Source organism: Pelmatolapia mariae, linkage group LG6 (genome assembly GCF_036321145.2).
Source record: "Pelmatolapia mariae isolate MD_Pm_ZW linkage group LG6, Pm_UMD_F_2, whole genome shotgun sequence".
Taxonomy (NCBI): domain Eukaryota; kingdom Metazoa; phylum Chordata; class Actinopteri; order Cichliformes; family Cichlidae; genus Pelmatolapia; species Pelmatolapia mariae.
The window spans coordinates 28,843,068-28,866,008 of record NC_086232.1 but is presented as its reverse complement, the minus strand read 5'-3'; the positions used below and the strand labels follow the sequence as shown (position 1 = coordinate 28,866,008).

The 22,941-nt window shown below is 39.1% G+C and overlaps 1 protein-coding gene across 4 annotated transcripts; it reads right to left on the bottom strand.

Moving 5' to 3' along the window:
- Nucleotides 1–40: 40 nt before the first annotated feature.
- pik3r5 (phosphoinositide-3-kinase, regulatory subunit 5) lies at nucleotides 41–20,222 on the bottom strand. 4 transcript variants are annotated; one of them, XM_063475366.1, is made up of 19 exons: nucleotides 20,043–20,222; nucleotides 11,742–11,857; nucleotides 9,330–9,445; nucleotides 9,130–9,198; nucleotides 8,160–8,298; nucleotides 7,385–7,454; nucleotides 6,743–6,917; nucleotides 5,905–6,073; nucleotides 5,749–5,817; nucleotides 5,472–5,556; nucleotides 4,694–5,387; nucleotides 4,381–4,500; nucleotides 4,138–4,269; nucleotides 3,875–3,968; nucleotides 3,333–3,409; nucleotides 2,819–2,912; nucleotides 2,497–2,579; nucleotides 1,866–1,981; nucleotides 41–1,496 (listed from the first exon to the last, which is right to left on the bottom strand). In XM_063475366.1, the coding sequence occupies exons 2-19, from the start codon at nucleotides 11,839–11,841 to the stop codon at nucleotides 1,346–1,348; spliced, it is 2,553 nt and encodes an 850-aa protein (XP_063331436.1). In that variant the 5' UTR covers nucleotides 11,842–11,857; nucleotides 20,043–20,222; the 3' UTR covers nucleotides 41–1,345. The 4 variants fall into 4 exon arrangements, with proteins under 4 accessions (XP_063331436.1, XP_063331434.1, XP_063331435.1 ...); XM_063475364.1 differs by having other exon boundaries at nucleotides 4,694–5,556; XM_063475365.1 differs by having other exon boundaries at nucleotides 1,866–1,978; nucleotides 4,694–5,556.
- Nucleotides 20,223–22,941: the final 2,719 nt, after the last annotated feature.

The following is a 22,941-nucleotide window of genomic DNA, read 5'->3' as shown; positions in this document are numbered from 1 at the left end:
AAATTGAGTCGACTTACTCTGCAGACATATACATATTTTAATGAGCTCTGAATTGAAGATGTTTCATAGATAATAGACAAATATAATTTACAGAAAGAAATATCACACTTTCATCAGAGGACACATGTAGACGGAGGGCACTGGTGTCATGCATTTATCTGACATTTAAACCAAAAAAGTACCTAATTTAACCGCCTGTTCGCTCGATTGTCATGTCATTTAATTATACCAATCTGCAGTGCTTCAATTTCAGTGTCAGTCAAGTCATCAGGATATTATCCCTTTACACTAACAAAACAATAACATTTTAATTGCACAGATTACTGAGTGTAAAGTGCAATGAATCAGTTCCTTTTCATGCAGGAAGTGTACATCCAAATCTATTTTTAAACACCTTTTCCCCTACTGGTGTCCTTATTTAAAAACAAAATCAAAAACATTTCGTTCATAAAATATATTACAGTAATTACAAAGACACTTTATTCCAAGTACACTGTACTTCAAGTGAAGTCAAATAAAAAAAGTCACTGGGGCCCTCTGCTGGTCATACTTATAATTTCAGTTAAAACAGTACAGTGTAACTCCTTAGGAGAAATGTTATAACTGTGTATAACAGGCAAAAAAATGATGATGTGATTTTCAAGTTATAATACACGGCAGAATATTTACAAAAATAATATTTACATATTCTATCAGTTAATAGTGTGCATTCTCAGATATTGTCACCTAATCTGATTATAACCCCCAATAGACACATCCACATGGATTTCCAGAGAGAAAAGTTGGTACACTTTGACTCCAATATACCACAGTCTTAACATCTCCCTCACCAGGAGCCTGGTAGCACAGCATATGGTTTTGCTAGTTTGTGTTCCTTTTCACCCAAGACTCTCTAGATTCACCCTGTTTACCCAGAGGATATTTTAATGTGACTGTGGGTGGAGTCATGTTTGTCTGTCAGTGCAGAAAGAGGAAGTGAAACTTGATGAATGAAACCCAAAGTGTTCCCTAATTACACAGAATGACTGCTGTGTACAAAGAAAACAACACACAATCAACTCGGTCTCTCGGTTGCCTGGGTCTTCTGGTACGTGTAAATATATATATAAAAAATAACATAAAATAACATAAAATAAAATAATCAGGTGACTTTTGTTACTATCCCTGTTTTTATGTTTCCAAATGTTGCACCCCACAGCAGGTCGAAGGCACCATCATGTGAATCTGTCCAAGTACTTCATAAAAATTAGCAAAAATATTAAAATATCCTCTTTAGTTAGTCTCTAATTTCACAGAATATGCACAACAGTGCAGAGCATCTTTCCCAGATCAGTGGTCGGTAGTCTCAGGGAAGAGCCCCACTAAAAGTGACTATGGGCAGGCAGAGGAGGGAGCAGAAGGTCGGGTGGAGTGGCTGGATTTGAGCAGAGGCCTGGAATTTTCGTAGCCTCCAGTCAGTGGAGCTGTCAGGTTTGTAGCACACCGATATTTCACACCTGGATGACAAAGAAGGAGATATATGGTAAGAGAAAAACAAACATTTGCAAGGACTGTGTACTGTAAGTGGGTTTTGCCATTTCTGTGTACGTTTCCTGAGAGGAAAGAGGGCCATGGTGACGCAGCTGAGGGAGAAACTGCTCCAAGAACAAAACAAGGGCTAAAATCTACTTTGTATGTCTTTGTGATTCTAAATTATTTTTTTCTGACAAATGTTTCTTCTACCCCCCACCCCAAAAGCTGTGTCTTAACGTATGATTGTGTTACCATGTAGATATGAAACAACCTGTCTCAATTAGCTACCATCACATATAGCTTCTTTCCGGTTTCTTTTAATTTGGGTGCACGTGTTTATTTTCATTCCAAACCTGGTGACACTCTGTAGTATCTTCTTCTCATCCTGGTCCAGGCACACGGCAAAAGTTGTGTTTTCAACACCGCTGACCTGCACCTTGTCCACCTTCACCTCAGTCACAGTCAGCTGCTGCAAAGGTGATAAGCGGAGCACATTGTCACGAATAGACATTTTACCAAAAACCAACAAGATTTCACGAAAAGGAATCATTTTTAAACAATACGCACGACTAGCTGCATTGAAAACAACTCAGATGGGTTCAATCATTTAATCAGGTCTACATTTTGCTGATGAGGTTAAAAACTCTTATAAATAAAAGCTCCAAACCCAAACTAGGTTAACACACCAACATACAGAGCTGCAAAACAATACTACTGCCAAAGCACACACCAGCAAAAGAAATGTGTTCTTGTTTGTGTTGTGGCTTTCTGTTCCATCACGGTGTCAGACAGTAAACGGTTCCCATACGTGCTTGCGCGTGTGACTAGAGATATTCAGTCGAGATTTTGAGATGAAATCGAGTATGTATCGAGGACTCCATCTTCAGTGATAGCTATGCTGCAAAGCTGTTTGCGAAAGTAGATTGGTGCTGCACTTTCATAACCACAAACCACCAAGGCAGACTGATATCACGTATTGCTCACCTGGTTGTAGCCCTTTTTGCATTTCCCATTCTGTCTCTTCAGGACTTCAGTCATCGTCAGCTGCAGGCACTCCATCTTTGAGTCTGATAGACATTGTTTTAGGTCAATTAAGAATACACTTGCACATTTTGTTCATTTTCACCTTGAGTATGTATCAAAAGGGTTTAGATTAGAAAACTAGCTTGAGTAATACGGGAATAAGAAAGTGAACGATCCAAATTGGGGTTAGGGTTATGGAATGGAATGGAATGGAATGTGTTTCCCTGAAAATGAAATTGTGAACAGACATAACTTTTAATGGTAAACATAAAGAGTTACATACCTAGCTCCTCAGGATTCTTGCATGCTTTGATTAAGTTTACTGAAGTACAAACTTTGGTTTCTCGTTTCCACTGACTTCTGCCGCTAATAACAACCTGAATGAGAGGAAAAGTAGGGTAAGATTACGGCTCTTTTATGAAAAAAAAACAAAACACTTCAGTTTTTGGAGATTAGAAAAACAGATATGATCATGACTGCTGCCAGACGACTGTGTCGATTTTGAAAGAGAAAGAGATGTCACTTTTACCAATTTCTAATGGTTCAGACCACATGACCACAAAGACCAAACCTTTGTGCAAGTCTTTGTGCTTTGTCACAGAAGTTTGATGCGTCATCTCCTGTGACTCAAGAAGCGACCATATAACTTAAACCAGTTCTTAAGGAGGTGGAAAACTGCACTAAAGGGTTTGTTTGTTTTTCTCCTGATAAGATGGCATAATTACAAATAAAATTTGTTTATAACGCAGCTTTATGAAACAGTATTAATTAGGGATACAACCCGAACGCCATCCTACCTTGTTGTACACAACTTCCAAAGTTAGAGGGACTGCTTCTCGGTCACCATCAATGCCAAAACGTTTACTGGCAGCACCTACAGAAACAAAAGAAAAGCACACGTACACACATAAACTGTTAATCCACGGTACTTAAAAGGCCAACAAAAAAAATATGTCTACAAAATGTTTTTAAATGTACTTCCTGGTGTGGAAAAAAAGACATTTGTATACTTTAGCCACTGTTGTCGTAAGTTTTTACATAATGGAAACAAAGGGTAGGTCATTTGCACAGTAACTAGCAGATAGAGGACATAAAAACATTTCCCTCAACTTTTACTTCTCCAAAGAAATTAAAAATCAGAAGTGCAAGTAGTGTTGACAAGTGAAACTTGAAAAGTAGAAGTGAATCATGATGTAAAAAAAAAAGCAGTTGTTTCCCTACTATAAATTTAGTAGTCTCAGCCTCATAATAAATGATAATCCATGTCACTGTAAGGAAATATGGAGAGACTGCTAGGCTATGTATAAATGCAAATGTTTGATGCATGCGTCTCACTTACCCATGGCCTTGATGGCTCGCGTTCCTGCGGCGTGACCCAACTCCAGGGAGTGGACGAACACCTCAGTCCTCCGCTCTCCACAAGCTAACGTCAGCTACAAGACCAAAGTTCCTCTGTTATTCACTGAATATGAAACTGTGTTTTGTTGTTAATGAGTGCCAGAGTGCCATTCTCTGATACTAAAAAAAACTTGTGAATGAAGTTGCAAGAAAGGGGAAGAAAAAGCCCCAAAAAAGCATTTTAAGTGTTAACGTGTAACCAACCTCAGCCTGATAGAGCTGGATTAGAGTTGGCCGAGCAGCATAGCGGCAGTAGTACAGGACCAAGTCGGCCAGGATGGGTAGACGCTGCTCATATGAGCTATCGTAGGACTCAGACTCTGTTTTTGAGGTTTGCTGCAGCAAAGAGTTTATGATACATGGTGAAATTCTTTGTTGGATAAACAGGAATAACAGACTTTAGGATAGCTTTGGCTTGGCGGTGGAAAAGTTATACTACAGTTTTACCTGGCAGACGATGTTGGCTGGCAAGTTAAGCAGGCTGAGGGTGTTTCTTTCGTACCAAGGATCCAGCATACCAAGGAGATGGGCAATGTCATTAGTACTGTCCCCTATGCCCATGTGGTCCTGCATGAGCAAAAGTGTCATACATTTATCTTTATGGACATTTTGTCTTACTGTTAAAAAAAAAAAATCACGAATAATCATTCTGTAGTCATTTTGAAATGATGTTTTCTTTGCTCTACACCTCAGGTAGCTTAGTCTAAACCAGACCTTGTGCCTAGTATTTGATATTTGCTTGTGTTGTTCTTGCACTTACGTTACACAGGGCTGTTCCCTTTGAAGCTCCAGGTTGAATTAAAGGACTAGAACCTCTCCGAGCTCCTATTACTGCAGAGTCTTTCTTCACTGGCACAAAGTAGAACTGAAGGTTGAAAGCCCTGCTGAGACGCGGACATGCAGTCTCCTTTCTCCTGAGGTCATTGTATGCTCGGGCCACCTTCCCCGCTACATGATCAGCACCAAATACCACCACCCTCAGCGTAATATTCTTAATGTCTTCATCACTGCTAAGAATGGGCCTCCTTCGGAAGCAGACATGTTTAAGGGTTTGACTTTGTGGCTGGAGTGAGGGTTCAGGACTACGTAATCTGACCTGCTGGGGCAGGGAGTTGGAACGCTTCTCTCGCACCACAAAAAGGTCTTTAGATTCAGTGTTTCCTAAACTTTTGGCCCGGGAAAGGGGGCTCTTGGGTTTGATGAAAAGCCGGTAGAAGTGTTGGCTTAGTCGAGCTGAACCTTTCATTGACTTTGGCGAACATTTTTCAGCAACAGGAGAGGAGCAAATGTAGTCATCAGAATCTTCAAAGTAGTCACTATCAGCTCCAGAGGTGATAGAAAGAAGGGAGGGAGCGTAGGATTCTGAGGCTACAGACAAGGTGGAGAACATGGAGTCTTTGGATGTGGAGGAGATCGTGGAGAAGGTAGAGGCACGATGGCTGTTGCGGTAGTCACTAGGGATGATAGATATTGCAGAAGGTTCAACACCATGCTCCTCCTCGTCTTTGTCTTCTTCCGCATCAATTTCTGTCACATACCTCTCGTCATCAATATCACCTTCTTCTTCCTGCTCATTAGTGGACAGGTAGCCAGTTTCATGCTCCAAAAGGGTGTTCAGAACATCTGCAGGAAACAGAATATAAATCTTAGAAAATAATATTTAAATTTAGCTATCAAAACAGGGAGAAAAACCCCTGCTAAAAGATCCAGGAAAAACTATCCTTAAGAGATTGATTTACAAATTCTCTGTCAGCTAATAGGAAAAAGTTTATTCCCAAATATGAAGTACAAATAAATACAAGTTGAGTTTATTACCAAAGTTATCTTTTTCCCAGTTAAACATGTAACATTTGGCTGTGGGCAGTGGTAGCGTCTGCAACATTCCTAAGAGAAGAGCAAAATAACAGACGGATTAGTGCCATGTAATACACTTCCAACCTCCAACCTCCCAGTTACCAAAACCAGCCTTACCATCAGACTTCCTTCCATTGGAAGCAGGGATCTTCATCATCTCCCTGAGTTTCTCCAGTCCCTGGATGACATGACTCCGCCCCTTCAGTGGTTCACTCATGGTAGCAGCTGCCTCTAAGGCATCGCTTACCAAGGAGTAGATCTCCTCCAGCTCATTCACAGGTTTTTCCTACAAAAAGTCATGGTCTCATATTGATCTCATATTGGATGTGATGTCACAACATTTTCCTTTAATAAATATTTATAGATTTCTACAGTAACCATCTCAGAGTTTAAATCTTGGGCTGGAACTACAAAGCAAATATCTCACATCCTGAAAACATTCTTCAAACATAACACTACTGACAAGCAACTGCTTACGACGATACCGTACATATGCTAGAGTCTTTTTCTCTTTTATTCAGTTCAGTTTAGCAATGAACATCTTTGTTTTCAACTAAGACCTGCCAACAGGGAGAGCCAAGATAAAAACTACATTTATCTAACCATCAAAAATCATTAAAAAAGGCATGTACTTAAGTCTTTGTAGCTTTATATAACCAATGTAATGTCAGAAATTCAAAGTAAAGATGGTTAACGGCAGATTAACATATTCATTCAGGTTAGGTTTAGAGTACACTAAAAAAGACTTTCTCCCATTAGCTGTGGGTTAAATTGAATTAAATATCTTACTAAAAGAAATGAATTTAGTTACAATGAAACAATGTGATTATTTAGCTTGTATGAGAATTTAAAAAAAAAAAACAACTATCACAAAATGTGTGTTTTGTACTACACCACAAAGTTTCCTAGCTTTTTACAATCAATATTTGCAAAAAAGTACATTTAGCACACTTACCTGCAGAGCTCTGTGAATGCTGTGCAGAGGGTACTTGGTGCCTAGTGTGGACTGGAAGGCGTGTTTAATCAAAGTGATGTAGGTTTCTCTCTGTGAGTGCTGAACGCAGCTGAGCTGCTCAGCCACTGAAACAAAGTCAGCAGGAACTTCACTGGGGTTCATCAGCAACACAGTCCTGTCAGCAACACGGAGTGTTAGAGTAAAACCTTGACTTGTACACAATGTACACAACGTATACACTGTACGCAGGACACGATGCAAACAGGATGCTATGGTCATGATGAGGTTTGGTGGGTAGAAAAGGGGATGGAAAGGGATTTTCAAAGTACTGAGATGACACATCACACATGGTGTCATTAAGTATGGCACTTGTAGTTTATTTTTGTTGTTACTTTACACATGGAATCAAATAAATGCAGCGCGAATGGCTGTGCAACTTGTTTTTCACAAGAAAGCAGAAGGTGCAAAGTTAACACACCGAAGTGAACTAAGCATACACCATCCTCTGCACGCAGTGCTTCAAAGGTAGAGAAAGCATTTTTTTTTCTGTAAATGCTATAAATACATAGGCACATGCTTACATGCATATTCTATATTTTTACAGTCTTTAACATAGTGAGCAGTGACATAGGGAAGCCTTACATGGTTTTTGAGCACTGGATGGACGTGTTCAAGCCCTGCTCGTCCCTCACCAGTCTCTGAAAGGAAATTCCTGTTTGAAAAACAGAACACAAACATTTGAATTGACACCAAAAAAAACATGACTACAGTAAATGTTGTGGTGGAATAACTGGAGGCAGATGAAGGGTAATTGATGACCAAATTATTAATTAATTATTGAAGTGTTAATATTGTTAATCACTAAAATTAGTAAATGCTGCTCACTGAACAGTTAAAGTAAACTGAAATGAATAAATGAGGTAGGGGTACCTCTGGCTGTGACCTTATCCGAACAACGAATACACACTAAAACACTACACCAGCTAACACTCATTCACAAATCATTAAGTTGTCTTTCGTTGTTTTGTTTTTTTTATCTTTTGAAATACCTTTGACCATTCAGCTGAATTTCAGTGTAAGCACTCATTTGTGGTTTCTGCTTTCTGTAAATGCCGATACTACATCCGCTTTCAAACAATATCCAGTTAGAATGAAGAAGTTTCTCTTAAACCTGAAACCTCGTCATCATCCTGCCTCTGTCAGGTGTACACGCTACAAGCAGAGCTCTTTTTTTTTTCCAAGTGCTATCCTAAATGCATTTCTTTGACTTATCACTAGGGGGAGTACAGTTACAACAGGTGGATAAGCAAGAGGTAAATTAAGCATAGTATGTCTAAGAGGGCAAAGATGTGTGAATTAAACAGACACATAAAGAAGAGAAGGACCACAAAAAATAAACAACATGCTCCATATTTACCTGGGGCCTTCATTTCTAGCTGTATTGTGGAGAGAAGCTTTTTACACACACTGCAGTAAGGTTCAGGCCATGTGAGGAAATGGCAAAACACGTCCATAGCTTCCTCCAGCAGGTCTGTGTTATCAGTGCAGTACGGTGTCTAAGACCAAAGCATAAAAAGATGTTTTTATTCTACAGGAGCTCTGTAGACAGACAGCAAGATCCATCTCAGAAGACCAACAACATACTGAAACTACGATTATCATAATTGTTCATAATTCAGTTATACTTCGTGGAATTGATTTCTATATGAAGCTACAATCTGGAAGCTTTGAAGCATAACTCAAACTATTACTTTGTTTTATATAAAACCTTGATGAATTATTCAAATAACTTGTTATTTATATAGTGAATAACTGTGCCTAACTCATCCAATAAGGAAAGGCAATTTTCTTTTGGAGCAACTGGCTGATCAACAATCATAATTTGATCCAGAGGGATCAGAGAATGCTTTTACTTGGAGCCATTTGGTCCATTAAGTGCAATGTATTAGTTCATAAGAGGTGGAAAAACACAGTCATACAAAATTGTTCTTTTCAATTCTGCTCTTTTTTCATGACATGAAATATATTAAATATCTTATTGTCATGTTTGGGTCATACTATGGTTGTTCATTTGTTTGTATATTACAACAAATATATATAAAATAAAAATTTTAGCAAGAAAGAATAAACGGATAAATCAAAGGTTTTCTGTAGGCATGATTTCTGCATGATGAAAAGGCTTCTTTTCAAATCTTCATTGTTACGGTTTCTAGTATTATGCAATTATCCTGTAACTGCTTGAACATACGTCACAGGGGATTGAATTGAGAAACTAACTGAACTTTAAGATGGAGAAAGCTCATACCATCTTGGAACACTCTGAATGCTACTGAGAGGTGAAGAAAGGTCACATATTTTGATAGCATCTGTTTATAGACAAGCTGTACCTGCAACAGCGTGGAGGAGAACATGATAGCGAGAGGAGCCACCAGCTCATACTGACACTGCTCCTGAACCTGATCGCACGAACAGATGAACACAAAAGAAGAGCAACATAAAGCGAGTAAGGATTAGTTAATGTAGACTTTTGGTTATTATAGCATTCATTCATCAATGATTAATACATCTTTTCTCCTTGTCCTCTCACCTCTCGGGTCTTCCTGATGATCTGCTGTAAAAGGATGATGAAGTTGTCCGGATCTCTCTTCACCAGCTCCTCCAGGCTCCATCGGTTCATTGACTGTCCCACTGAGCACATCAGCACTGCAATACATGCGTTTTTACAACTATAAACAACATATATACTTGACATTCTCACATATTTAATATCTAATGCTACGATTCTAATTTTTTTACACATTTTTAGTAGCCAACAAACGCACCCCATAGTGGTAATGAAACAAGGCACTGGACAATATTGTGCTAGGCTCTGACACTGGTTTGCAAAAACACCCAACAGCTTTTTGAAGTCGCAAGTTGTCACATCTGGTGCGTATCATAGGTGTGTATTATCACCTTTTGTTCACTGTTTCACTGAGGATGTTTGCGTATGTACAAATACGACAGGATGGATTTCCTGTTGTTAGAAAAAAATAAAAGAAAAAGAAGATAAGATCTCAATTTGAAAGATTTATTTTGGCACTAGGTTATTCACAAAGGCTAATTTGGTAAAAGTGCGGTTGGCAAGTCCCAGATAATCAATGACCTTTTTTTATCAAAAGTCTCGTTTTAAAGCTTTTGGTATACATAATAATGTTAAGGAGTTTTACTGTTTTCTGTTACAGTGTGAAACAGAAACCTGAATAAAAACAACAAAGTAGATCTGTGAATACAGTATTTCAAACCACACCGATCTGTTTTTTTGAGTGTGGTGTATCACAGTTACAAAAACAACTGAAAATGACACCTGACTCCTCACAAGCATGTTATTTTGATCTGATCCCTCGATCTCCGTGACTTAGATTGCACATCAATCTAAGGAATTAAAACTTTAGCAGTCAAACACAAATGCTGTCTTATAAACAGGCCAGTTGCTAAAGCATGGCCTTTGCATCCAAGAGCGCTACCTAACATCTCTAAAAAGCAGTGCGCTATTTGCATCATGATCGCACCTAACCACTTGGGAGCTCTAGTCTTTTTTAATATTGCTGGTTATGGGAATACAGCTGCCTGTTTTGAATGATCCTGTTAAGATCCAGAATGTAATACGTCAGTGCTTCAGTAGACGGCTTGTGCTCAACATGTGGACGTTTACGTGAATGTAGCACATTACATATCCCTGGAAGTTTATCCGGTCAAGGCATTTGAAAAATAAAAATAAAAGCTCTGAATTGGGAAAAAAAGAATGATGAAACGAGAACACCAAACTAAGACCTTTAGGTCACGTTTTAAATGCCAAAATCACATCATCACCATCGATCAGTTTGCACAGGTATGCGTCATTCTATCTGACACTGGTTGACGTGCGGAGGCCGATGCCAGTTTGATCTTCCGCCCTGTTTTTATACTCTGCATCACAGTATCTCCTGCTTCTGATGCCTCACTCACACGCTGCGGTCTGTACCACCACTTCCTCCCAGCTGTCTATTCACACAACTTCCTTCAACACCCAATAGTGTGCTCCACCAATGATCTTTCAGCAACAGTGTCATCAACAAGCAGCTCAGACTCTTCTGAGCGTCTGTCGCACACAGTCCCTGTGTTAAGAGCTCGTGAACAAACAACTTTTTCTGTCAACACCACATGTTACACATGTCCAAATGTGCTTGCTAGAGGTTGATACTTCTGAGAAAATGTGGTGCCTTTACCTTCCTAGAAACAGAATTTTGACCCCACACTTTAAATGAACGCCTGTAATGAACGATTTCTGTTCATTGTATGGCACTTTAGACTGAAAAACCTGCTATAAGCAGATAAAATTACAAAACTTACAACAAACATATTAACAAGAGCCATGATTAAGGCCGTGATATGATTTAGTTAGCCAGAACTATCGACATTTATGATGGCTTAGCCACACATTTTGTCCCAATAAACTATTGCCAGTGAACCAATACAAGTCACAATACAAGGAGGTGAAGTGTGTGAACTGCAGGCAATAAATAGGTCAGTTTATTAAGCTGAGAGCTGCACCTGAGACAGAATGAGCTGCGACCAATGTAACTCCATATAACAAGTGTAACGATTATATCTGTGCATACAGAGTTCACATCCAGACTCTGTGTATGAAACTCTGAATCAAGCTCCTTGTGGCTTAATCTCAGAATAAACATAATAAAGATTAAAAGATATTTGCAATATTTGGTGCAGTGACGACACTAACAAAAACAAATGATGTGATTTTGATGCCATGGCAGATAGGAGCACAACCAAGCATTTGCTCTGTACATCTCTAAAAAGATGCACATTAAAAAATGGTGTTGTAAAATTCAGAGGATGGTGTGTGTCCAAGAAAAGCTTTTTAAGGCTTCACAGGATCAGCTGTCTGATTATAACCTTCTTTTATAACCAGATCTTAGCGGTGATCCTATAAGTCCTTGGTAAAACTGCAGGATCTTACCGTTCCAGTGATGTGCTGCTGTGGGACTTTGCCGCAGTCCATCCAGACACCTATCCAGAGCATGCTGGATCCGGTCCTCTGTACAAGAGGTGTGCTGCATATTCACCACTCAGGTTCTGGAAAAAGGCAGGAGAGAGAGATGATTATTAAGCACCGAAATATGATAAACATCTCAATGCCCTTTAATGTCTTCCGTGGAATATTATCTTCAAATACCTTGGTATTTATGCATAATGTGCCCATGCAAACGTACACCTCTCTTTTCCTCAACAGTGTGTTGTGTTATCGCATTTACTTTGCATGAAGGCAGTTCACTCGGCAAGTATGAAAATCAGTCAGAAGAAGATACACAAACCATAATCTAAGTGGTAAGGAAAACAGACACAGGGCTATTTGTGTCACTGTTTTGTTGCTATAGTTCCTGAAACCATGTCCTAAACACATTTGACAGAAACCTCCGCTGCCTCAAAGCAGCCATATTTATCTAAAGACTTAAATGGATCTGTGACCACTTTAATACAACGGTTTTAAGCAGACCTACTTCAGTTATAGTGTATTCAGCAGTTACATTGTACAAGGATGGGAATTTCTGGATTTAAGACATTACATATTGCTCAACAAGCTTTGACTGAGAAGAATTTAAAGGAAACCAAACTGGAAAGCAAACAGTTTTTATCATAATCTGTTTTAACAGAGAAAAAGAGAAAAAAAAAAACAGCCCACGGTGATTTTAAAATTAACACACACACACACACACACACTCTGCAATCCTATAAATTAGAGAGATATGGTGTGAAGAGCTTGTTATAGAATTCCTGTATGACAAAAATGTCATAAGTGCGTCATATTTTACCACTGACTCATGAGGATGTACTGAACTTCACTTTTTTTTTAAACTTTCAGTTTATCAGCGCGTTTGGCTGTTTTTCATGCAGCAACTGAGGACAACCCAGGTGTGGCAAGCTGTTTCAGTTCTGTTATGAACACATCTCATAAGACATGCGTAAGGAAAAACAGAGGCATCCGCCAGTCAAATTAAAATGGGCTGAGTAGTCACTTGTAATTCTTGGATGTTTTTATATGTAGACAAACAACATTTGTGGTGACAGAAGGTTAACGACACAATTTCAGAGCTGAGAACTGGACCTAACCGCTAACCAAACAGTTTATAAAGAAGAAAGTAGTTCATAGGTTTGAAAATGGTAAAGTGAACATCTCTTTTCACAGGCAACTATAAAATTTCCCGATCTAGCCTTTCAGTTCAAATTACACAGGTGTTTCTGTGTGGGCCAGCTTGTACTCTTATTAGGAATAGCCACAGAAACCATTTTCAAAGAAGCCTGTTGCTTTCGACACAACAAAAAGTGCACTCTCTCATAATTTGTCAGGAAAACCATGGGTTTCAAGCACCCTTAATTGCATCCAACTCACCATGGCATGGTATGAATCTAATTATTCTTAGATTTTTCCAGACTTCCCATAACAGAGTCCAGCTACACAATATTACCATGACCTAATTGCATGTAATGACCCCATTAGATGCAATGATGACCCCAGCTGTGTGATATGTTGTATTACACAGATGGTTTTCACATCCAGGTTAGACAACAGCTTTTTGAACATTTTTGGGGAAACATGCATTTCTTGCTGAAAATGCATTTTTACATGTTTTTCCCAAATAATCTGCATAAGCAAACTCACACATGACCAGCCTCTGTGATGGGAAGAGGAAACTAACCTATGATCTATTAAAAGATGATGTAAACAAGCTTAACCTCCTAGGACCTGGCGTCCACATATGTGGACATCACATTTTTGGTTGTCTAGACCAAAATACTAAATTTTGCTCTACAAGGGCCTGATATACACTTACGAGAACATTATACTGTCTCTGTTTTATCAAAATTTAAAACGAATATCCTCATATGTGGCTCTTATTTTTCTTAGAAACAAAAATCAGGTAAAAAAAAAAAATCTGGTGATTCTTTGTTTTTACAGTCATCGGGTCCCAATATGCCCAAATATCAAAGAGAAATTAAAAACGCATGCCATGGAAGAGTTCGGGTCTTAGGAGGTTAAAGTTGGCTGGCTGGACAAGAAGTTTGAATGCCAGAAGTGTAAGCAACTAGTTAATTAATATATAAAAGTAGCTCTGTATCGGTTTTCATGTGCAATACTCTAGTTTTAGGGTTAACATATTCAATAATTTTGGGCCTAAATGCATTATTAAAACCAAATAAACAGCTTCTAATTTGTTAATGCATGTACACATAGAACAGGCACGTTTTCCATAGTTAATGTTGGAAAAAGATTGTGTAACATGGTCAGAAATAAGCTTGCTGATAATGCATTACGTATCTCCTCAATACGTTTCTCCTGACTCACTTAAGAATTTGGAAATGCAGTAAATGCATGTGCAAATACGAGGAAACATCCAAATATAAGAAGCAGAACAAATACTTCCGTAAAAACAAAAAAAATAAAAATAAAAATGAAGGCGACAGCGCTTTTAAAAGATTTACAATTTTAGAAACTGAGCAACCAATCAGATCTTCTACCTCCCCTGACAGAAACGCTCAACAGCTTAATCGTGTTTGTCTTTCAAGAGTTATTTTATTCCTTTAAGTGAAATCTGAATGTGCCAAAGTTTAAAAAAAACTAAATCAGGAATATCAGCATGCTGTGTACAGAAACATCACCGGTGTCAACAGTACCAAGAAATAACTTTCATTTAGTAGTAATGGCTTTTTTTTCCACACTGATTTCACATTCACATTTTTTTTAATCAGTGTAATCATCAACAAGAATGGTTATGGAGTGATGGTAGACCAGGACCAGAAATGAGTAATGACATCAAGCTGTGTGTCTGATTATATCTCCTCAAAATTTCCCCTGACAGATTCACAAATTCCCCACTTCAGATGAAAGCTAGAAATACATGCTGGCTGACAGATGAACGGTGTTACCAAATTACTCACTTGATCTTTATACACCTACACGCCTAATAACTCTAACTGACACACACTCATACACATAAGCACATAACTGTTTATCCTTGACTTCAGAGGACAGGAAGCTGAGTTACACTGATTACCTCGAGACTTTTTCTGACATGTATCAAATGCTAGTTAGTCTAATAGTAACCCCACTCTAGAGTAACAGTAAAACATGTCTGCAATTCAAGTACTTCAGACATTGCCCAGGAAGGGAAAGTTTGTTAGTGTCTGTGAAACTAGATTTAAGTCCCCACAGCCTAAACACAACCCTGGCCACCAACAGTCTGTATGCTTGAGAGCAGGCTGGCATTTGGGAATGTGCTTGTTTCTTGGCCAGAGTTAGATGGGCAGCAGCTGGTTACCTTGGATTAACACAGACTGAATCACATGCTTGTATGTGTAAAAAAATAATATCTGTTGAAGAAAGACGTCATAATGATAAATGTCTATAATGACCTTATGGAAGATATGGAACAAATAGCTTGCTTTTACGCCTCTCTTTTTCTTGGATTAGCTAAACAAGATGATACTATTTGGTAGTTTTTTATCTTTGGAAAGAACCAAGGAAAGTGCACTTCCTGTTTCCAGTCTCCATAATGAGCTAAAACATTTAGATACCAACTGCAAATTTGTATTTAAGTGACTTTTATATTAACTTATGTACCAGAAGAATAGTTGATCATCATCTAACAAGCAAGTTAACAAGGATATTTCTCAAAATGTCAAACTGTTCCCTCTGAGCCACAACAACTCATAGGAAACAGTGCTGTGGACATTGACAACACAGCACAGCACACAAACACACCTTTAGGAAAATGTGCGCTATTGTTTTCCCCAAACAATTGTCCTTATTTTTACTCACAACTCGTGCTTAAGTACAGATGCACAGTACTGACATCCAAACTTCCAACCTCGCCATAGGCACGGGTCAGGAAGTTCATGCAAATCCCAAGTTCAGGAGGCCAGATGAATGAAACTCAATTATCCCACAGCACTCCACTTTCCTAAAGTTACCATTCAATAACAATACCTTCAGCTCTAGACATAAACAAAACCACCATGCAGCACTTTTTCTCAGCCGTCCCTCCTCCCCAGAGATGTATTGTCTCTAAAAGGTGTCCCAGCGGCACTGAGCAGGACTACAGAGCCGTGTGCGTTGGATCCTTGTATTGAGTGCTCCGGTAATTGTCAGGGCTGGACAGAGCTGGATATGAGCCCAGTCGATGTGGAAGGAACTAATAAATTAAAGTTGTGATGACTCTTACATCCAACGTGGCGTTCAATGAGGACACGTAAAGGTAATAAAAGAGATGATAGCGCTGTATGATGCAGTGAAAGTGTTACATATGAAAGAACCAGCTGGTATAGTCCCTCTATGTTACTTATTCAGTACTCTTTTACAAAACATGGATGATTAAGCTTTTGTTTGGTATTCTTCTCAAAGAAAAGTTAGATATATTTTAGGAAGCTGCCATCACACACCCCTTTGCAATGTAAGATGTAAATCCAGCTATTATTAACCTTATAAACAGCGAGGGTGCCTGCTGAACTATTAACCTGTCAGTGGAAATCATAAACACTATAACAGAAATACGGCGAAAACAGCTATATACCACATCCAGATTGTTGCGGATATTCTGGGCTTATGCAACTACAGGGATTTTTGCAGCAAAATTCAACCATAAGCGTCATCGAAGTTGTTTACATAGACCTGCTAGTCATGTTGCAAATGCAGCGACTCTGTGGTGTTTCATAAGAGGATGTATGCAGTACATCCCTAAGAGTCAACAAGGTCACTTCCACTTTTTCATGGCTTACATTCTGACAACAACAAGCAGTGTTTCTATGGTTTAGAGCTAGTTTTCAAAAACATAAAGCGAAGTAAACATCATGTTACAGAGACAGTCCTTAAAGAGGTTAAAAAATAAAAAATAAGCATGGTTCATGCACTAAATACACAGATGGTGTCGTGTTTTGATCTTCAACATCTGCATGAGGCAATCTATTCTAGGAAGAAACAAACTAGGAAAGCATTAACTGATAGCTCTGTCTACCATCAGGAGCTCAACATACATAACTAAATGGTAATCTCTCACAGAGATATCTTTTAAGCTTTTATCCAATGTTTGAGTCTGATAGACTCCCCGCTCTGTCAATAATAGCATCCCCAAACCACCAAACTATACCACTATTCCACCCACAAATGTTTAGTTCCTTTTTCCTTTCTCTTACTTGGCCACTCCACACTGAGAAATGCCGGCCATGGCCAATTCAAGCAACAGCTGATCCAAATAGAAACAGCTTCAGGTATGAAATCCAAAGGATGCATTCTGGGTTTTGATTTTATCACGATGACATTAACATTGTTCTTACATATTGGTTTGTGTGTAGAGTGCACCCCCCCCCCCCCCCCACCCGGTTATCTTCCCTTAATAAGCCCATTTCTCACTTGTGCTTCTTGTAGGGTTTTTCATCAAACTTCCCACAGCGCATCCAACGTTTCACCTCAGCCTGCGTCCCTCTCTTTCTCACAATGTCCTCTTTTTCCTCTCCCTCCATCTCCTCATGGACCGCTTCCCATGTCTCCCACAGATCCCATTACCGAATGCTTCCTAACAGGAAGATAGCTTCCCTGCGTCGCTGAGGAAGCAGGTGCCTCTCTATTGTTGTGGTGTGATCAGACTCTTAGATATACTCCCACAGACCAGGGACGAGATCTCTGTGTATATATGTGCATAATACATGCGTGCCTCTCATTTTAATTGACAGTCACACACCCCACCATCACCCTTACCCCAGCCCCAAACCCTTTCACAAGTTCAATATTCACATCCAACCTTCCTCTCTTCCCCTGACCTAGTGGATGTGAACCTGCCTCTTATGGCTTTAGGAAATAACAGCAGTCCAACTCCAAAGCTCTGTTGTAATTAAGTGCTTCCCTTTAGTCCAAACAACCTCTACCGGTGACCACTTGGCATTATATATAAGTTAAGCAGGGCAAAAAGTAACACTGTGTGGATGTGGCTTTTGTTTAATGCTATTATGCTGTATTTCCTACTTTAGAGCATCTAGAAAATACCTCATTAGGAAATAATGAAGGTGAACTTGCTCTTCAGCTCTGCGTGCGCGGCTGTTTATATCATCAGCTTTTATACTAATAATGCGACGAGATGCACACATTTGCTGTTGTGCTGCTAATTACAGCAGCAAAACAAAGGGCCTGTTTGGTCACTCTATGTAAACTTTGGTTTTCACTTCCTGAATAAACACTGATAAACATATGAAAATTTTAATGCAAATATCAGGTTCTTTAATATCAGATTATGAAACTCAGAGGAGGAGGCAGTAGAAGCACTGCAAACAAGACTGAGTTTAATGATTCAGCGAATGCAGTAAAAAAACAAACAAACAAAATAACAAAAACTATATATACTATATACGACAGTATATAGGCAGCATAGTTAGTATATAGGAATGTTTGTCTGTGTTCTAACTATATACAACAGTATATAGTATATGTATAGTGAACGCTAACAGATGCATGTGTTTACACACCCGGGGGTGTTGACCTCAAAGTATGTGTCGTAAAGGTGAGCACGAAGATTTTACTGATATCAAAGCCTTAAAGAGACAAACAGGAAACAATTTGACGAATAACACACTTCAGCGGTAGGATTCTGCAGTCAACCCTCCTAGATGTAAAATTGTGGTCAACAATCTCATACCCACAAATCAACAGGCCTGATTGTCCGTGTTCTTCGACACAACAAATGGTCCGCGAGCTGCTCCAGCAGTTATTATTTCTCAACATAGGAGTGATTGTATTCCAACTCGATTGTGAAATTGGACTATTTCTATGAAAAATAGATGATCCCTTCCTGTCATTGTGCAGAACAAATATGTCATCATCTAATGGGTGGGGTGGAAGCATGGAGTAGTGTGTAGTTCTTTTTAATTTTTTAACTTTCTTGAGAAAATTGTGACATGGGGTAGCGTGTAAATCATGCGTAGGCCTGAAACATGACTCCAGTCACAAATATAAGGCCTTTAAAGATCACAATCCTGACCTGAAAATACAGCAGATCATTTCTGGTGAATCTGGTTGCGAAGACAATTACCAGGGACCATTTCTGCATATGCAGAGGAAGTTATACAAAAACTTTCATAGCTTCAAATGGAAATGTGGGAAGTCTCATCAGCTGCAAACAACTGATATGATTAGATGCATCACTTGGGTCTGCTCGAGGCACGCAACCTAAAAAGCAAAATCTCAGCCCAAAACATGGAAAAGTGATGTTGCAGAATGTCTAAAAATCTTTTCTCTTTTTTGAAGTGAGTTTTATCTTATATTTTTGTTTTGTCTTCTCAATATCACTCAAAATCACAGTGTGACAAATGCAGCTACATCATTACATTACTGGTGACAAGTATCTGAATTACTAGGCGCTTTATACAAAAAGCTCCTCAAGTGACCTTTAATTGTATTGTACTTGTAACCCATGTGTGAACGGCAAAGGGTTGTTGGTTTTTCTCCCAGTAACAGGTATCACGAGTTCAGCAGTTTGCTTGGTGGCATTTCTGTGGGTGGACAATCAAAAAAACTTGGTCTTTCTTCTCAGCCTGAACTTAAGCTTCGAGTAAATCGGGATCCTTTGAGTTTAACCAGGGATGCAAGCAAATAGACTTCCATGGCAACCAAAATGACCCCAAGGACAGGAAACCTTTCAGCTCATTGGTGCAACTTAAAGTGCTGACCCACAACTCTTCCTTCATCTGATTGCCTGGTCCCACTAGCTTCAAGTACTTTTCTCCTTCTAAAATCATAACATATATCTGAGACACCATCCAGGCATCTAACACGTGCTTCTGCATCTCTATACTTCCTCACTGAATATTATAGGCATGAATCACATAGAAAGTCTAGAAAAGCAGAAGTCACCATAATGGTAGGACTGTGGAGGTCTGTCAGATCACAGGTTTCCCATCAGTGTTTGATGCTGACAGAAAACAAAACAGGTTTTAACACTGCTGAGAAACGAGCTCTGGTGCCATAAAACACACGTACATGAGGAACAACTAGATTACAATAGATGAATGACAGAAGCAGCTTCACTTTGACGGTGTCATAAACTGTCGACTCTTAGATGCAAACGTAGATGCGCACAGGTGACACAAACAGTCTATTGTCATATATCAAAGGTTCATGAAATTCAACACAAATATATCTGTACACAGTTAACCCATTTGCGAGTGGAAGACTGCTGGTGCCCTTCAGAATAAAATATTTCCTTCTTCACAGTCTTACCTGCAGGTTATTGGCCAGCCTCCATAGCCCCTGTGCGTGTCTTAAAAGTCCAAAAAATCCAAAAAATCCAAGGAAAGGTGTCTCCTGTTCAGCGTCGCTGCCATTCATTCAACACGCACATCACGATTTAATAGGCAAACCCACATCCTGGGTAAAAAGAGCGGAGCCGTACGCCGAAGTGTCTTCTGCGCTTTACATACAAAAACTGGCTCACAAACACGGCAAACAGGAAGTGTATGAGCGAGGCGCATGTGAGCACAATGACGACGGCTGCTGCTGCCGCTGAGCGTGTAGAGCTGGGAAGTGGAACTGTGTGGTAATCCGTGTGTTTCTAGACCTGTGCATGATGTTGGCCTCTGAAAAGAAGTCACGCTTCATGTGTGCGTTTTATGCGCACATTATGTTGATTTAAACCCAAGATGTATATTTCTGTATTTTCGGTGTCTTTTAAATTCAAGTGTTAAAAATAACTATTTTGAATGACAGAGAAATTATTCAAACCTGCGGACTCTGCGTTTTTCATTTTCTCTGCAAACCCCATTCTGTCAGGGAAACACTAGCCCTACTTCCCCCTGTCGATTTGCTTGTCATTTACATGTTATCTATTTGTGTGACTTTGAATTCCCCTTCTCTTAAAGAGAGGGAAATGCAGTGGCAAGCCAAACAAACCAGTGACAGTAAACACTGTCTGTGTTTCGGCTCAGAGGTCTTGTCACTCACTACCAGCACAGCAGCATCTGGATCCAAAGCTTATATAATATAAGTTAATGAATATAACATTGATTTAGATTTCGTTTCTAGTTATATAAAGGAAGGTAATTTTTACATAATACACAGAATATATGTATATTTTTTTAATATAAGAAATACATTTTAAAACGACATATTATATTCCCATAGAGCTTCAATGTAAAACTCAGTTTTTAGGAAATATACATGTTTAAATATAGTCTATTTATGAAAAAAGGAGCACAGAGATTTAGTGTAGGGTTTGTTTATCAGCTTGTTGTTTGTTGTTGCCTGTCTTTTGTCAGTCACAATGATCACTGTGACATCAAATATCATGCTGGATTTACCAGTTCTATCATGAGACTATCCAGCTCTGATGCAAACTCAGTAGCCATGTCATGCCAAAAGGCTTGATAGGAGGAAATAACAGAATGGGAGACTGCAAAAGGATATGAACTGCAGAACTTCACTGAATGACAGAGAAGAACCAAACAGTGCATGGATACTAAGCAAAAGCTGACAAAGAGAAATAAAAACGCAGTTGTAATTGTTATAATATTTGAACATCAGGAAGTAAAGCCATGGACAAATGAAAAAGAAAAGGAGCAGGAAGACCATGTTTTATAAAGATCTTTCCACAAATAGAAAGTTCCGTGTGCTGGATGTGAATTTCTTAAAAACGGATTCCCTAAAATATCTTTTTTTTAGGTTGGACTATTGTAACTCATTATTATCAGGTTGTGTTAAAAACTCCCTGAAAAATATTCAGTTGATCCACAACGCTGCACTAAAAGTATTAACTGGGACTACAAAGAGTAGAATGGGAGACAGAAAGTTCAGTTTTAAAGCCCCTCTTCTGTGGAACCAGCTCCCTGTTTGGATTTGGGAGATAGATCCCCCCCCCCCTGCTTTTACGATCAGTCTTAAAACGTTCCTTTTTGATAAATCATATAGTTAGGGCTGGATCAGGTGACCCCGAACCCTCCTTTAGTTACACTGCAATAGGTCTAGTGAACTGGGGGATTCCCACGATGTACCTAGAGTTTCTTCTTTACTCACCTTTTTCAGTCAGTATGTGTTTATACACCACTCTGTATTAAATCATTAGTTATTATTAATCCCTGGCTCTCTTCCACAGCAAGTCTTTTGTGTTGTTTCCCTCCCCTCACCCCAACTGGTCACGGTAGATGGCTGTCTCTCTCTGTGAGCCTGGTTCTGTCTGAGGTTTCTTCTTGTCTGAGTTTTTCCTTCCTACAGTCACCGAGTGCTTGCCCACAGGGGGTCATCTGATTGTTTTCTCTCTGTTATTGTAGGATCTTTATCTTACAATATAACGCACCTTGAGGCAACTGTTGTTGTGATTTGGTGCTATATAAATAAAACTGAATTGTATTAAACTGAAATTCTTGTGCTGCATTTTCCTTTATTCCTGTGTAATTCAGTTGCTTTGTGGATTTAAAACCAAAGACAAATCATGGAATAATAACTTGAAGATAAAATGCAAAAACACATGAGCAAAGAAGCAGAACAACTTTGTTTGTCATGCTGAAAAACAAACTTGGTGCCAGTCACATGCTTTCCAGATTGCGCGGCGATCAAAATCTGACGGTACTTTTCTGTGTTCATAATTCCATCATTTTTAACTACATCTCAAACACCACCGGCTCAAATGCAGCCACACACCATGACACAGCCTTCACTGTGTTTTACAGATGGCTGTAGACACTCATTGTTTTACCTCTCTCCTCATCTTTCTTTTAACAAGCTAAACCAAAATCTTTCATTTGAATCAGTCACTCCATAAGACTGGTAGTCACTGATATCCACTTCTTGTGTAGTTTGGCATACCTCAACCTTTTCTCCCTGTTAACCTTTCTTAAGAATGACTTCTTAACAGTCACTCTTCCACCGAGACCAGTTCTGATGAGGTTTTCCTGAAACTTCATCAGAAAAGGTCTCATCTGGCCCTTCAGTCAGGTAATCTCTCAAGTCCTGTGTCAACTCTTTTCAGGATTTTTCCCCATTTCTTAAGAACATAACTTTCAGATACTGTTCATCATCATAGATAGTTATTTTTAGGCCTGCAACTTCTTTCTTTCGCGCAACTTCCTCAGTTTTTTTGAAGGATCCCAAAATAAAACAAGTTTTTTTTTACTAATAACTCTTTGGG